General features: G+C 44.3%; 1 protein-coding gene and 1 non-coding gene across 2 annotated transcripts in view; one reads left to right on the forward strand and one right to left on the reverse strand.

Moving 5' to 3' along the window:
- Positions 1–1,149: 1,149 nt before the first annotated feature.
- Positions 1,150–13,396, reverse strand: part of PPM1H (protein phosphatase, Mg2+/Mn2+ dependent 1H) — a 235,427-nt gene continuing 223,180 nt past the window's right edge. The window contains exon 10 of the mRNA XM_069490674.1: positions 1,150–1,793. Within this exon, the coding sequence (XP_069346775.1) occupies positions 1,646–1,793 (148 nt within the window). The 3' untranslated portion in view covers positions 1,150–1,645. The remainder of the gene's footprint in view (positions 1,794–13,396) is intronic.
- On the forward strand, positions 4,077–4,180 carry LOC138397807 (small nucleolar RNA U13). The gene has a single exon (XR_011235909.1). It is a non-coding gene; the product is annotated as a small nucleolar RNA U13 (small nucleolar RNA).

Here is a 13,396-nt window from a genome sequence, read left to right on the forward strand (position 1 = left end):
CGTGGCATCAGCCTAGCTCACAGCAACCTCAAACTCCTGGGCTTAAGCAATCCTTCTGCCTCAGCCTCCCAAGTAAGTGGGACTACAGGCATGTGCCATCATGTCCGGCTAATTTTTTATATATATATATTTTTAGTTGGCCATATAATTTCGTTCTATTTTTAGTAGAGATGGGGTCTCGCTCTTGCCTAAGCTGGTCTCGAACTCCTGACCTCGAGCAATCCTCCCGCCTCGGCCTCCCAGAGTACTAAGATTACAGGCATGAGCCACCGCGCCCGGCCCAGAAGTGATTTTTAAAGTCCACTTTGCCGTCCCTCCCGGCAGAGAAGCAGCAGGTCCATCTGACGTCCACTGCCGTTGCTGCTCCTGTGTAGAACACTCACAGGGGAGCTACAGTGGGAACATGACTCTAGGGAAGGGACGGGGAGCATAGCATAAGAATGACCAGTCAACCTTATTCAAACTCACTTTCATCAAAGTGCCATCCCAAGTGGGCCCTGCACAAAGATGACAGGGAGGGTAGAACCGCTGCTCCTTGACAGAATTCTGATACTGACACTTAGTTTGAACTGGGCTTGGGGACGGTCACCGCTCATGAAACTTGAATCCCAAAATCATCCTCAGATGAGGTATGGTGAACCTACAGATACAGTAAACTTCCCAAACTGCCCCATTAGACCCTGCTTTACACGCGTCCCCACGACACAGCAGGTGGGACAGGGCCAACCACTCCAGAAAGGGAGGTGCAGACTCCCACAGAGAAACCTCAGGCCGCACAAGAGAGACGTTGACGGTAATAGAGAAACTGTTGGTCCAAAGAGACACCCATTTTTTTTCATGAAAACACACTGATTTGGTGAGAAAATGCAGCTCGGAAACAAATGTTACACAACAAAGACGCTGTGTCATGCAGGGCGCTGTCCCGGATGGCTGCCTTGGTTGTGTGGGCTGGAGGATATGGGGACAAGCCAGCCCGGGTTGGACTCTGACACAGAAATTCCTCAGCAAGGAGCTGGAAATTCCCTGTCCTGTTCTAGGGAAGGGAAAAAAATAGAGATTCAAGGAATGTCCAAAAAGAAAAAATCCCTGCCTCACCCCACCATTACCACAAAAGAACAGAGAGAGAGAGAGAGAGAGAGGGAGCGGCAGGCAGCAATCCCTGAAATCAATCTCAGGCTTACTAGAAGGTGGGCGATCACACTTTGAGACATGTTCCCAACTTTCCAATGCAGCACTTTTTAACCCAGAGAGAAGGTGGCAGCTTGACAGGTGGAAGAGTCACCTGCCTGTTACTCCTGAACATGGCTGCCCAGCTACTCTAGATAAAATAAATATTAATATGATGTATGTGCCCCAAATAGGCAATGGCCACCTGGGAGGCCTATAAAAGGAACTAACAGAAATATAACACTCAGTAGCAGCCTTTGTGTTTTGCTCTTACAGAGTTGACCTGTTACTAAAGAAGACATGGAAACCTAATGGTCATCTTGAAGCACAGCCAGAGGCCTTTTGGCAGCAAACTCCCCACCTGGGCTGGGAAGAGTCTGCATCACTTGGAACTCAGCCGGGGCACGTCCCAGTTCCACCTTGCCGAGAGGCATCCCAGTTTTCTTCCCCTCTGTCCTCCCAACCCCCTGGGCCATTTTCATGACAGTTTGTTTCCATGTATTAAGGGAATGACATAAACAGAAATGTCGTCTCCTGAGCCAAGTCGGTCATTAGATATCCGCCATCCTCTGTCCTTCAGGACACCCCGGGCACGCATCACCAGGTCCTGAGCCGCCAGCGTGTACCTGTGCAGGGAGAGGCGGGATGAGAGTCAGTACAGCAGCGGGCAGCAGTGGGGTCAGGCGAGGCGAGGCGAGGCGGGGAAGGAGGCATCACTACAGTCGTATAAGGAAGCTTCAAATGTCCTTACAGTGGGAAAACGCCTAGTCATCTTTCACCAAAACGTGGGAACCGAATGTGAGACTTATTTTTAGACGATAGTTGGATGAGGCCCTAAATACATTAAATAACATTCTAAATTATTGTACTGCTTAGTCCTCTTTTGATGTCTTTGATTACACTGAGGAGAGTCTCAGATTTGGGCCAGTGTTCTTAACAAAGACTCACTCAGGCACAGAACTTTCCACAGCAAACAGTATCTAGCTAAAAAAAAAAAAAAAAAAAAGCACACGGGAAAAATAAGAACTTTTGTTTTCAATATATTTATTTTTAGGGCTATATTCCTTTTGTGACAAAGGACAGTCATTTTCCATTGGTGGTAGGGATACATCAGATAAATCACCTTTTAAAATAAAAAATTTTTTAAATGTGAGTTGTTAAATTTTTTTTTAGATTTCAGAATATTATGAGGGTACAAATGTTTTGATTACATGATTTGCTTTTGTGCAGTTTGAGTCAAAGTTATAAGTGTGCCCATCACCAAGGTAGCATACCCAAAAGAAAAATATTAATGACAGTATATGTGGCATACGAATATAGCAAGACTGTGAGATTTTTTGGTAAATGACTGACAAGCCTTGGTGTGGGTGAACTGTCCCACTCGTCCTTATCAAGGCCACTGTCTCCTCTTGACCAAGCTAAGTACAGCAAGAGATCCATTGAGAATTTGAAAATGAGATTGCTTATTGAGATTTAAACTGTAGACTTAAGGAAAAAGAATGACACTATAAGCTGATAGAAAGTATTACCATTTAGAGAAAGACTAACTTGGGAGGTTGTTTGGTTGGGCCTGGGCCTGGGTTAGCCTTGAGGCATAAAAAATGAGACAAAACACTGGCAGGTGTTTATCCAAATACTGATCAGGGCAACTGAAGCCTTAGGTGACAGACTGCAAAGAAACAGTTCCAATGACAGGGTCATATCTGGTGTCAGATGGATTACTCTTTCAGCCTATGCCATTAAACATATGATTCACCTTTATTCTGATTTCATGTTCACCAAATAACGTTTTGTAGATGCTCTGCCTCTGTGCAGGCCTGCCAACGGGCAAAGGATGGGCTCTCTCCGATATAGTTCTTTGTATAAATGTCAACTGGCATTTTGCTTTACAGATCAATCTTGTGAGCTTGGTTAAGATGAGCCCAGCTCTGATAATGAATCTCTTCTCTGTATCTTGATTAAATCAGTTTCTGAACCTGAAAAGCTAACAGCCAGGCTGCTAAATCACCAAGATAATAAACGTCACTCTATAATGCTCTCGGAAGCCAGCCTGTGGGCCTTTTACAAGGTACCACCCTGGTATTGCTAGTGACTGTGCCCTACTTGGAAGGTCTCGGCCTTGCCTTCACAACTGTGAGTTATGAAATTCAGAACCCCAGGAGCCTGTCCATTTCTTCTGTTAAAACCCCTTATGAATTTATAGGCTCTCATGTTAAAAGAGACTTGCATGGAGCCCCATCGTTCCATTACTTAAGAACAATTGCTCTAGCAAATGAGCTCAGGATTGTGACCATTCCAAGTTGGACAGTTGTTGAGAATCAACTCTACTCGTACAGGCCAGGCAGCAGACGGAAGTGTAGTGTGCACTACAGAGGAAAGGTAGTAGGTAGGTAGGAAGGACACCACCTATTTTATCTGTATTGACAAAATTATCAATTTTGAGGCAGAAATCTCTGAATTACACTTGAGGGAAGATGCAAGCAGTTAGTTGTCTTCAAGGGTTCTCCTCCTCCTGAGATCAGGAAATAGACAGAAAGGCCTCCAAAGACGCCTTTGGCAGAAAAGCCAAGTAAATGTCTCAAAATCCATATACTGCATTCATATACCACATTCAGAAGAGCTTCTCAGATGTTCACCCCAGGTTACTCTTAGTTTTATATTAAACTGTATATCTGAGATATAAACATGTAGGGAAAGGCCACCAGCACTATCAGAGTGACGTTTATTATCCTAGTGATTGACCAGGCTGTGGACCTTAACTTTTCAGGTTCAGAAATCTGGCACAGTTGATATATAGAGATGATTCATCTATTAGGGCTAAACACACCTCAGCCCAGCTCATGAGCAGACTAGAGGTAGAAAATTATGGCAGGCTATGAGAAAATACAGCTGGCCATAAAAGACATGCAATCCTTTTGTGGCTCATAAGCATGATGATTGGGTTTTCGTGCTCATATGTGAGATGTGCCTCCCTCAAACCTCGTCCTGATGTCAGCATGTTACCCGCCACACGTGAAAAAAAAAAGGGAAAAAAAGAAAGATATTCTCAAAGATGTCAAAAAAAAAAAAAAAAAAAAACGAATATAAGAACTCAAGACACAACTCTCTGTGGCTGTTTTAGTCTAGAGGCAATTAGGCCTCAACAGGTCCTGCGGTCTTGAGGAAATGACAGAGAGACGGAAACAAAGTTAAACGATGCCTAACTGGCTTTGTTCAAGTCATGAGAGAGCATCGTCCACAGTTAAAGGCCAGAGACCACCCTGATACTGCTATGGCTGAGTGACTTTAAAATGGTCAAATTAGCTTTGGCATTTTAAAAAGCAAGCATTAGGTCAACTAGAAGAGACGGTTACCCAGGAAGCTCATTTCCCTGAGGGATCTAGATAATTAAGGTTTTATTCTTCAATATGGTTGTCACCTGTTCCTTTGAGACTGCATCACCACCCACTCTGTCTTCCCTTAGGTGCTGAACTTCCTGAGAGACAGATCCGCTCCTGCTTCCTCAACTTCTTCCTTCCCACTTTCTTTCTTAGTCCCTTACCAGTAGTCCCAATACCCTACTAATCTGTCCTCTTAAAGCTTGATCCGCAGGCAGCTTCTCAACACTAATTCTGCTCAACCCTTTCCCAGCACAGATACTGCTGATCATTTTCCTTATCTCTGAAATCTCTGTTCTTCTTTAACTTTTTCTTTTTTGGGCTTTCATGGCCTAACACACTGCAAGTTCTCCTCCTGTGTCTGGGCTTCCACGACACAGACCATGAATTCTCTCTGACGAGCCTTCTCAATTTCCTTTGTAGGCCCCAATTAAGACGTAGGAAGAACTCAATAAATGTTCATTTATTTTCATTTCCAAGGTGGCACTTTCCCATCTATCACCCTTAGTGATAGAGGCAAGAAATCATAGTTCGTCTCAATACCACTTTCTCATTCTGATATCATTCAATTATAAAATTCACAAAGCAGAGAAGGACTTCTAAACTTTGCATTAAGTGTATTTCACTAGTGGCACATGGCTAATAAAAATAAAATCTAATCTTATAGTCATAAGACTCGATATTTATTTATTGTTAAAACGGACATATATGAACTTATTTTTGTTATCATATATATACACACACACATATATGAAAACTTATTTTGTGTTTTCTATGTATTATGTATTTCTCTCCTTCATTCTTGCTTTCTGTCAGGTTGATAGCTTTCTTTATCATCCCACACACCCCACAACTGGTTTGGAAATGTTATTTTATTTCTGTTCCTTTAGCAGTTATGCTTAAGTTTTGTTTTTGTTTTTGTTTTTGTTTTGAGACAGGGTCTTGCTCCATTGCCCAGGCTAGAGTGCAGTGGCATTATCATAGCTCACTGCAGCCTCGAACTCCTGGGCTCAAATGATCCTCCCGCCTCAGCCTCCCAAAGTGTTAGGATTACAGGCGTGAGCCACCATGCGCCCAGCCTTTACATTTTTAATATATAAGTGAAATCAATATTTCTGTCCTCCTCCTGAAAATAAAAGGCTCTTAGCTTGCCTTTTTTTCATTTTCCATGTTACTGCCTAGTATTTTAGTTTCACTTTGTTTTTAAGCCTCCATTAGTCATTATTATCATTTACAACCTATATTTACATAAATAAACCAACATATTTACTAACTTCTTTGCTTTTCTTCAGTCTATTCCTTCCTTCTGTGTTTAATTTCCTTCTATTAAATACATTTTTAGTAATTCTTTTAACAAATGGTCTGTGAGGGTTCTATTTAGGTCTTTTCCAAATTCACCTCTTCTTACCTTATGGTTCTATTTGCACATGTTTAACTCTTCTCTCAACCTGTTCTAGCATATCCAGGTTTTCTCTGGGGGTTGGAGGGAAGGCTCTGTTGTATTTAGTTATTCCTTCTCTTGGTGGGTGTGAAGGTAAGATATAAGGTTCTCTTCAGAAGGGATTTTTCACTGTGTGTCCTGTGTTATCTACAGAGATTTAAAATTTGTCTTTACTGGGGGTTTTCTAGTGTTAGGACACACTCACGTTTATTTTTTGGCTTAGGCTCTGCATACCACAGGAGTCGTCTGAGGTTTAACACCACACCTTTCCTGTGCCCTGGGCCTACCCAGCCATTCGGCCTCCTCACAGAACCTCCATTTTGGCAGGCATCTGCCCTCAGCCGTGTACCCCTGTGCTCCAGAGAAGGAAGCTTAGAGAATCCCGGGACCTCTTCTTCCTGCACTGCTCCCAGAGCTCAGATTCCTTCCCACGACTTCCCTTTGCCAGGCTTCTCTAGCGCGTGGGATACCCCTCCCTGTCCAAGTGCAGCCTGAGTGACAACTGACGGGGACTGACCGACAGGCATCCGGGAACTGCATGGTGCAGCTGAACTCTGGGACCAGCTTCCTGACGTTCCCTTCACGCTGCCGGAGACCCAGCGTTGGAATGAAAGTCAGCAACTGCGTCCAGGTAAGATGAGGTCGCTCACAGGAGCTTTCCTCGTACACTGATCACCTCAACACAACCCCAGGACCCCGAAAGCTTTTTGCTCGGCCCCCATACTGGGGCCAGGCTGGTGGCCATTTTCAAGCTCAGCAGCATCCATAGTCAGGGCCACTTGCCTCAGGCATGAAATCACTGCTTTACATCAAGACTAGTAAAGAACAAACAACTTTCTCTGAAGGGAAAGAACTGCTGCTCCTGCTCTCAGTTTGTTCTCCAATTTCTACCTTACAGGGGCCGCACGGGTTGGTGAGGATGAAAGAAACAGGCAGGCTCTATCGGGTAGGGTACATATGTGTCATAAATTGAGGAGTGTAGGGAGAGGCGGGAGAAAACTTGAGTCACAACGTGAACTATAAGCCCAAAATATACAGGGGAGCAGTAAAGCGGGACACGGTGCAGCCGAAGGCAGCGATGGGAAGTGAATTCTGTTGCACACCAGCGGGGACCAGGAGGGGACTAAGTGGGGCGTCAGTGGGGCTGGTGTTTCTGGAAGCCGGATGCAGAGCCCAGCGCTCAGGCGGGCTGCATCAGAGCACCGTGGGGTATCTCGAGCGCTCACTCTCTCCTAGCCAAGAGTCTCCCCAGGAGACAAGTTTTGAATTTTGAGAACATTGTTCTTCTCTGGCTGAAGCTTTCAATATTGATCGGCAATGGCTGTCGGGGAGGAACCCGACTTGGCAAACTCCACTGGGCTTGGGCTCCGAGGGGAAGGGAGCAGAGAAAGGACAGCAGGGGGGGCAAGGAAAACAAAAAAGGAAGAGGGGCCGAGTGAGTAGGAAGGCGGAAAGCTCCTTTCACAACCGCTGACTCCAAAGCCAGGCGGGAGGAGGCCATAAATCCTCGATTGTCCTCCTGTCCTCACCATTTCTGTGGCAGCACTTAGTTCTTCCCCCTCCTTGGCAGACCACAAAAAGGGCTCAGGGTGTGGGCCTGGCTTGCCCAGGTGCCAGCCTGGCTTTCCCACTGCCCAGACTGGTGACTCTGGAAAAAGTCCTTAGCCTCTTGAGCCTCTCTCTCTCCCCTTACTTGTAAATCTGGAATAGTGCAGACCCCCCAAGGCTCCTGCACGAACTAAATGTGATCTTTGCATAGAGCATTCAGCATGGTGCCCCACACATGGTCAGAGGTTAATAAATGTTAGCTATCATTTTCCTCATTAGACATAAAATACCTTTCTCCTCCCCACAAGTTTTGCCTTAAGGCATTTACCTCTTGCAGAGTCTGAATCAGCACTGGAGTGTCAAAAATAAGTCAATTTCAGTCCGCAGGCTATCACCATGCCTTAAAGTCCTTAATAGCTCTAGGTAGGTGGGAACTTCTGTTTGCCATTTGGATGGTACAGACAGGGTCTTATAAGAGGGAGGGTTGGTGGCAGGAACTGGGGAATTAATGGTTCCAATATTTGCATATAAAAGGCAGCCTCCATCTGCTGACACCCTCAGTAATACAGTGTGATGGGAACAGGAGGAGGACTCCTCTTTGCATTCTGAGCAGGCCTCAGAAATTTAAGAGGTAGAAAAGCTCTCCCTGGCTTTGGAATGTTGGCAGGGATCTCTGGCGACTGGGTGGGTAGAGGGTTGGGTGGGGGGTGCGGTGGTTTGGAGACGGCCTTTGTTGTGCTCAGAAAGGGGCAACTTGTCCTGGGAAAGGGCACATGACTTACATTCACTGCTGGGAGCGGGGCCACACATGTCCCTTGAGCAGCTCTGGAAGCAAGCTCTGAAGCATGAAGCTGCTCCTGTCAGCTTCTGTCCCCTGCACAGGGTTTGGGGACCCCACTCAGGCAGAATACCCTGAGACACTGGAATGATGACAGCTGTTGTCTGCGACACCATCACTGCTTTCAGTTCATCTGAGGTTTGTGTGCAGTCAGCAGACACAAGGCCACACACTGCAGAGAGCTCCCCCCTGCCAGGCCTTTTCTACCTCTATGCACCCTGGCACCAGTTCCCTGGTGTTTACTTTAGTTCACATCCCAAACAGCAGCATTTCAATACAAAGGGGCAGAATAGACCATTTCCTTCTCAATCCTCCCTGGCAAGCCCTTTAAAATACCCTGATAGGGCCACACTGCTAAGTGGTTACACAGCTCTGCCCCAGTAGCCACATAACCAGCCTAAATAGGACAGAAAAACGGGCTGCCTATGTGTTGTTCAGAGGCTGCCACAGCCAGGATCTCAGGCTGATTTCTGAATTCCTAAGGATCTGAATACGCTAAACACTGCAAAAGAAACAAAAATGCAGATTTTATCTGGCCTTCAAACACTAGATCAGACACTCACAAATTTGTTCTTAAAACCTGTAACAGATACGGTGAGGGGTTGGGGAGAAACCTCCCCTTCTTTTTTTTTTTTTTTGCATTTAGCCATAGTTTTTGCTTTTTTTTTTTTTTTTTTGAGACAGTCTCACTCTGTTGCCTGGGCTAGAGTGCCATGGCATTAGCATAGCTCACAGCAACCTCAAATTCCTGGGCTCAAGCGATCCTCCTGCCTCAGCCTCCAGAGTGGCTGGGACTACAGGCATGCACCACCATGCTCAGCTAATTTTTCTACATATATTTTTAGCTGTCCATATAATTTCTTTCTATTTTTAGTAGAAACGGGGTCTCGTTCTTGCTCAGGCTGGTCTCGAACTCCTGACCTCAAACAATCTGCCCGCCTCCGCCTCCCAGAGTGCTAGGATTACAGGCGTGAGCCGCTGTGCCCCACCTAGCCATAGTTTTTGAAAACCATATAGTGCTGTTAGAAATTAGTTTTGCTAACCCACAGAAAGATTTCATAAAAAGAACCTTTGTCTTTTGCCAAAATAAATTTCATATTATCAGGGTAATGCAAGCTAGCATTTAATACTTGCATTAACGCCAGCTGTCAGTATAGGTTGGTGCTTTACTATTAACTTTGCATTGGTTAATCTCTTCCTTCCAAGGCACACAGCTCTCTGAGCCAAAGAGAGTGTGGATATGAAGAATGACATCAGAAGTGTGGACATCGAGGAGGCTTCTGTCAATAGTGACATACCCTATGGGGTTTATGGTATACTGGTACCTACAGATTTAATGCCCCTCATGTGTCAAGGCAGGAGGATGGAGGGTCATTAGGTCCAAGATACAAAAAATGAAGCATTCACAGACAGGGTTTGGGAGACAAATGACAGGAGCTAAGCTTTGTGAAGCTTTGCATGGGCATCTGGAATGTGAATCCATTCCATATTTTCATGTTTGTTTCCTCCTGGTTTTGCCCACTCCCTTCCCCTTTCATAATATTAACAATTTATTCTTTTCTGACAAAATATTAAGCATCTTTTTTGAGTGTTTACATACTTGCCTCTGTTTGGAATACTCTTCCTGGGAGACCCACCACTAAACCTCCGGTCTTACTGAGGGGAGAGTCAAAAATCCTTCCAGGCCTTTCTGTGAGTACCTTCTCAAATTGTTCGGACCTTTAGGCCTCAAAGAAGAATCTTACTGAAACTGCAGGAGACCAGAGGACTGTGCACAGCCTGACCTCCAGCAACCCCACTCTAGAATGTTAGCTTGATGGATTTCCTATGAACGGTTCATTTCATGACCCCACAAGAAGAGTCAAAGAACTGCCAGCTCTGCTACACTTCAGGGCAAACTCCAATAAAAAGAAAAGAAAGAAAGAAAAAAACTTATTGCACTCATATTCTGGCTCATCCACAAAGCCGCCTTTTAATTTTCTGGTTCCTTTGTTGAGACAGTTCAAAAGAGCAAAAGGACTTCAGATACAGCAGGGTCAGGAAGATCCCACAGCTCATTTTCATCCGTCTCTGCCCGAGAGGATGGTGTGAGGACCAGAACTTGGCAAACACGTCTTCATGCTAATCACCTCTGCCTGCACAGCGTTCTGGAGGGGGAGCTGCTATTTTAAATTCCTTGTTGGGAAGGATGTCGCCAGAGGAAGACAATGCTGGCAATTTGTTGAGAATGGCTGACAATGAGAGGCAAAAGAAAAAGAGAAGAAAAAGCCTACACACGACATAAACAAAAGCCCAACAACCATACGGTGAAACCCAAAAGTCCTGCCTGTCTCAAGACTAGTGCCCTGCCTCCTTCTGCCCGCTCCCTTTCTACACAAAGCTGGGAGAACCCGCTAAAACTCAAAGTACAACAGGCCCACTCAAAACCTCAAATGCAGAAACATTTTGTTGTTCTCTCACTTGCTTTGTTCCGTTCCTTTTCCCTCAGGCTTCCCACCCTGCCAGTATATCTTTTCTTTCTCACTGTGTATAAATTAGAGGCTGACCTCCTTTGGTCAATCCCCTCAGGCTTGGACCCAGCAACTCTGCACTCCCCCAACCCCTGGTTTAAACAGGCAAACCTGTGGTCCTGGGCTATATGGAGAGAAAAACAAACCCTCTGGCCAAGGAAGGCCTAATAGAGCCTCTGGAATTATAGTGGGCCTTTCCTCATCATAGAAATTAAGACTTGGGCAACTTCTATCCATATTTCTCTTTTGCGCGAAAGGATCAGAACAGCTCCCAGTTGAAAGGGCACTGGCTCTTGGGACTGAGTCTTCTTTGTCCATATGTCTCCCAAGGAGACAGGCTAAGCCAGAGCATAAGTGGGGTGCCCTCCTGCCAAACTACACACAGATATGTACAAAGATGCCACACACGTGAAAACTCATCATTTCACAGAATTCCTAAATTATGAGTTTAATCACAAAAATAGAAAAAACAATCCTAACATTCCTGTGGAACCACAAAAAGACCCAAAATAGCCAAAGAAAACCTGAGCAAAAAGAACAAAGCTGGAGGCATCACATTACCTGGCTTTGAAATATACTTCAAAGCTATGGTAACCAAAACAGCATGGTACTGGCATAAAAACAGACACATCAACCAATGGAACAGAATACAGAACCCAGAAATAAAGCCACTGATTTATGGCCAACTCATTTTCAACAAAGGTTCCAAGAATGTACACTGGGGAAAGGACAGTCTCTTCAAGAAATGGTGCTAGGAAAACTGGATATCCATACACAGAAGAATGCATATTCTAGACCCCTATCTCTCACCAAATACAAAACTACTAAAAGAAAACACTGGGGAAATGATTCAGGACATCAGTTGGGCAAAGACTTCTTGACTAATACCTAAATTCTGAGTTTGAAACAAATTAAGTTTCTTTCATTTCCCACTATGGCTTAACTACTAAGGGGCACACAGGGGTAGAGAAAAAATCCTCATCATACATCTCTTACCATCAGATTTTGCAGAATGTTTCCCCGATTATGAATCGTAATGAACAAATTCCACATTGTCTCCACAGCCTTCCTTTCCGACACAGTCAGTCAGACCGACTGCTGGGTTCCTTGAATGCGCCATGTTCTCCCTCCTCAACTCTACCCCAGCCCTGCGTTGCCTAGCTCATGCTTACTTATTCTTCAGTTCTAAGTTTACACATCCCTGGCCCTAGGTTAAGTTCGTTTCTGCAATCACTCATATTGTAACTCCCTTCTGCTTCTGCAACCCCCTCTAGACTTTATACTCCAAGAGGGCAGAGTTGAGGTCTGTTTTCTTCACAGATTCTTCCCCAAGGTCTAGCAGGCCTTGGCTCATAACACAGGCCCTTTTATAGTATTGCCCACATGAATGAATCTGAATGGGAGTTATTTGGCAAAGAAAAAAAACACCGACCCCTCAGTTCTCTCTTAGGACCTCAAACATCAACCAGAATTTTTTTTGTTCTCCAACTTGATAGTCTATCCCTTACCAATAAATTGTGCTCCTCTTATAACTTTTCCTTTCACTCATTCATCTATCTGATACAGGATTCTTTCTCAGGCTTTGGTCTGCCATCTTCTCTGAAAGGCAAACTGAAAGATATTTTTCCATTTCTGCACTGTTTGTTCCAAGAAGATCCCTGTGAACCCTGCTTTGTAGGCAATTGTCTCACAGACCCCAAGGGCTTGCTCTGACCTGGCATGAGGACACTGCCCATAGGTTACCACTGTTGGTGGCCAGATTTGTCACCATGGAGAGAGACTGGCTAGTAAGCAAGGCCAGGCCAGCTTGCAGAGATTTTTAAAACAGTACTGGGTGCCTTTTAACTCCTAACTGGCAGCTGACTTGGCAGAGCTTTATGAAAATAATCATAGTGAAAATCAACATAAGAATGTTACTAACAAGTAGGATATAGAACACAGATTAAAACTAAAAACTTGAAAGAAGAAAAATACATCCAAATTCAAATAAAAGAATCTTTAATTACAGTGCCATCAATTCCTCGGCACCTGAGCAAAATTATACCAAACAATCCTAAGAGGAGACAGTTTAGCTTCACTTTTATCCTAAAGAATTTTTGTTGCTGTTGTCAAATATATGAGACATACAATAATAACAACAAACTCTTCTATTAGTGCTCACTATTTAACAGGCACCTCACCTTATATATATGCATGAGGTTAGCATTATTGGAATCCTCATTTTACACGTTAAGAAATTTCCCCAAGGTTATGAGGCTAGAAGGAGCAGAGCCAAAATTTGAACTCAGGAAGTTCAATTATAGATTACACACTCTTATAGACTACACTGCCTCTCATATTTCACACACAAAAAGATGTTTATGACATTTATAGTTTAAAAATAACATGAATAACCGTGTACCTGTATGTTTTCTCTTCTCTTGGTCCCTCTATGCCATACTCTGGATTATTTATTAGATCAATTTTCTAGCTTACCAATGTTCTCTTCAACTATCTCTGATCTGTTTAATGCATA

The sequence above is a fragment of the Eulemur rufifrons genome, chromosome 16 (assembly GCF_041146395.1).
Source record: "Eulemur rufifrons isolate Redbay chromosome 16, OSU_ERuf_1, whole genome shotgun sequence".
NCBI classification, from domain to species: Eukaryota; Metazoa; Chordata; class Mammalia; order Primates; family Lemuridae; genus Eulemur; species Eulemur rufifrons.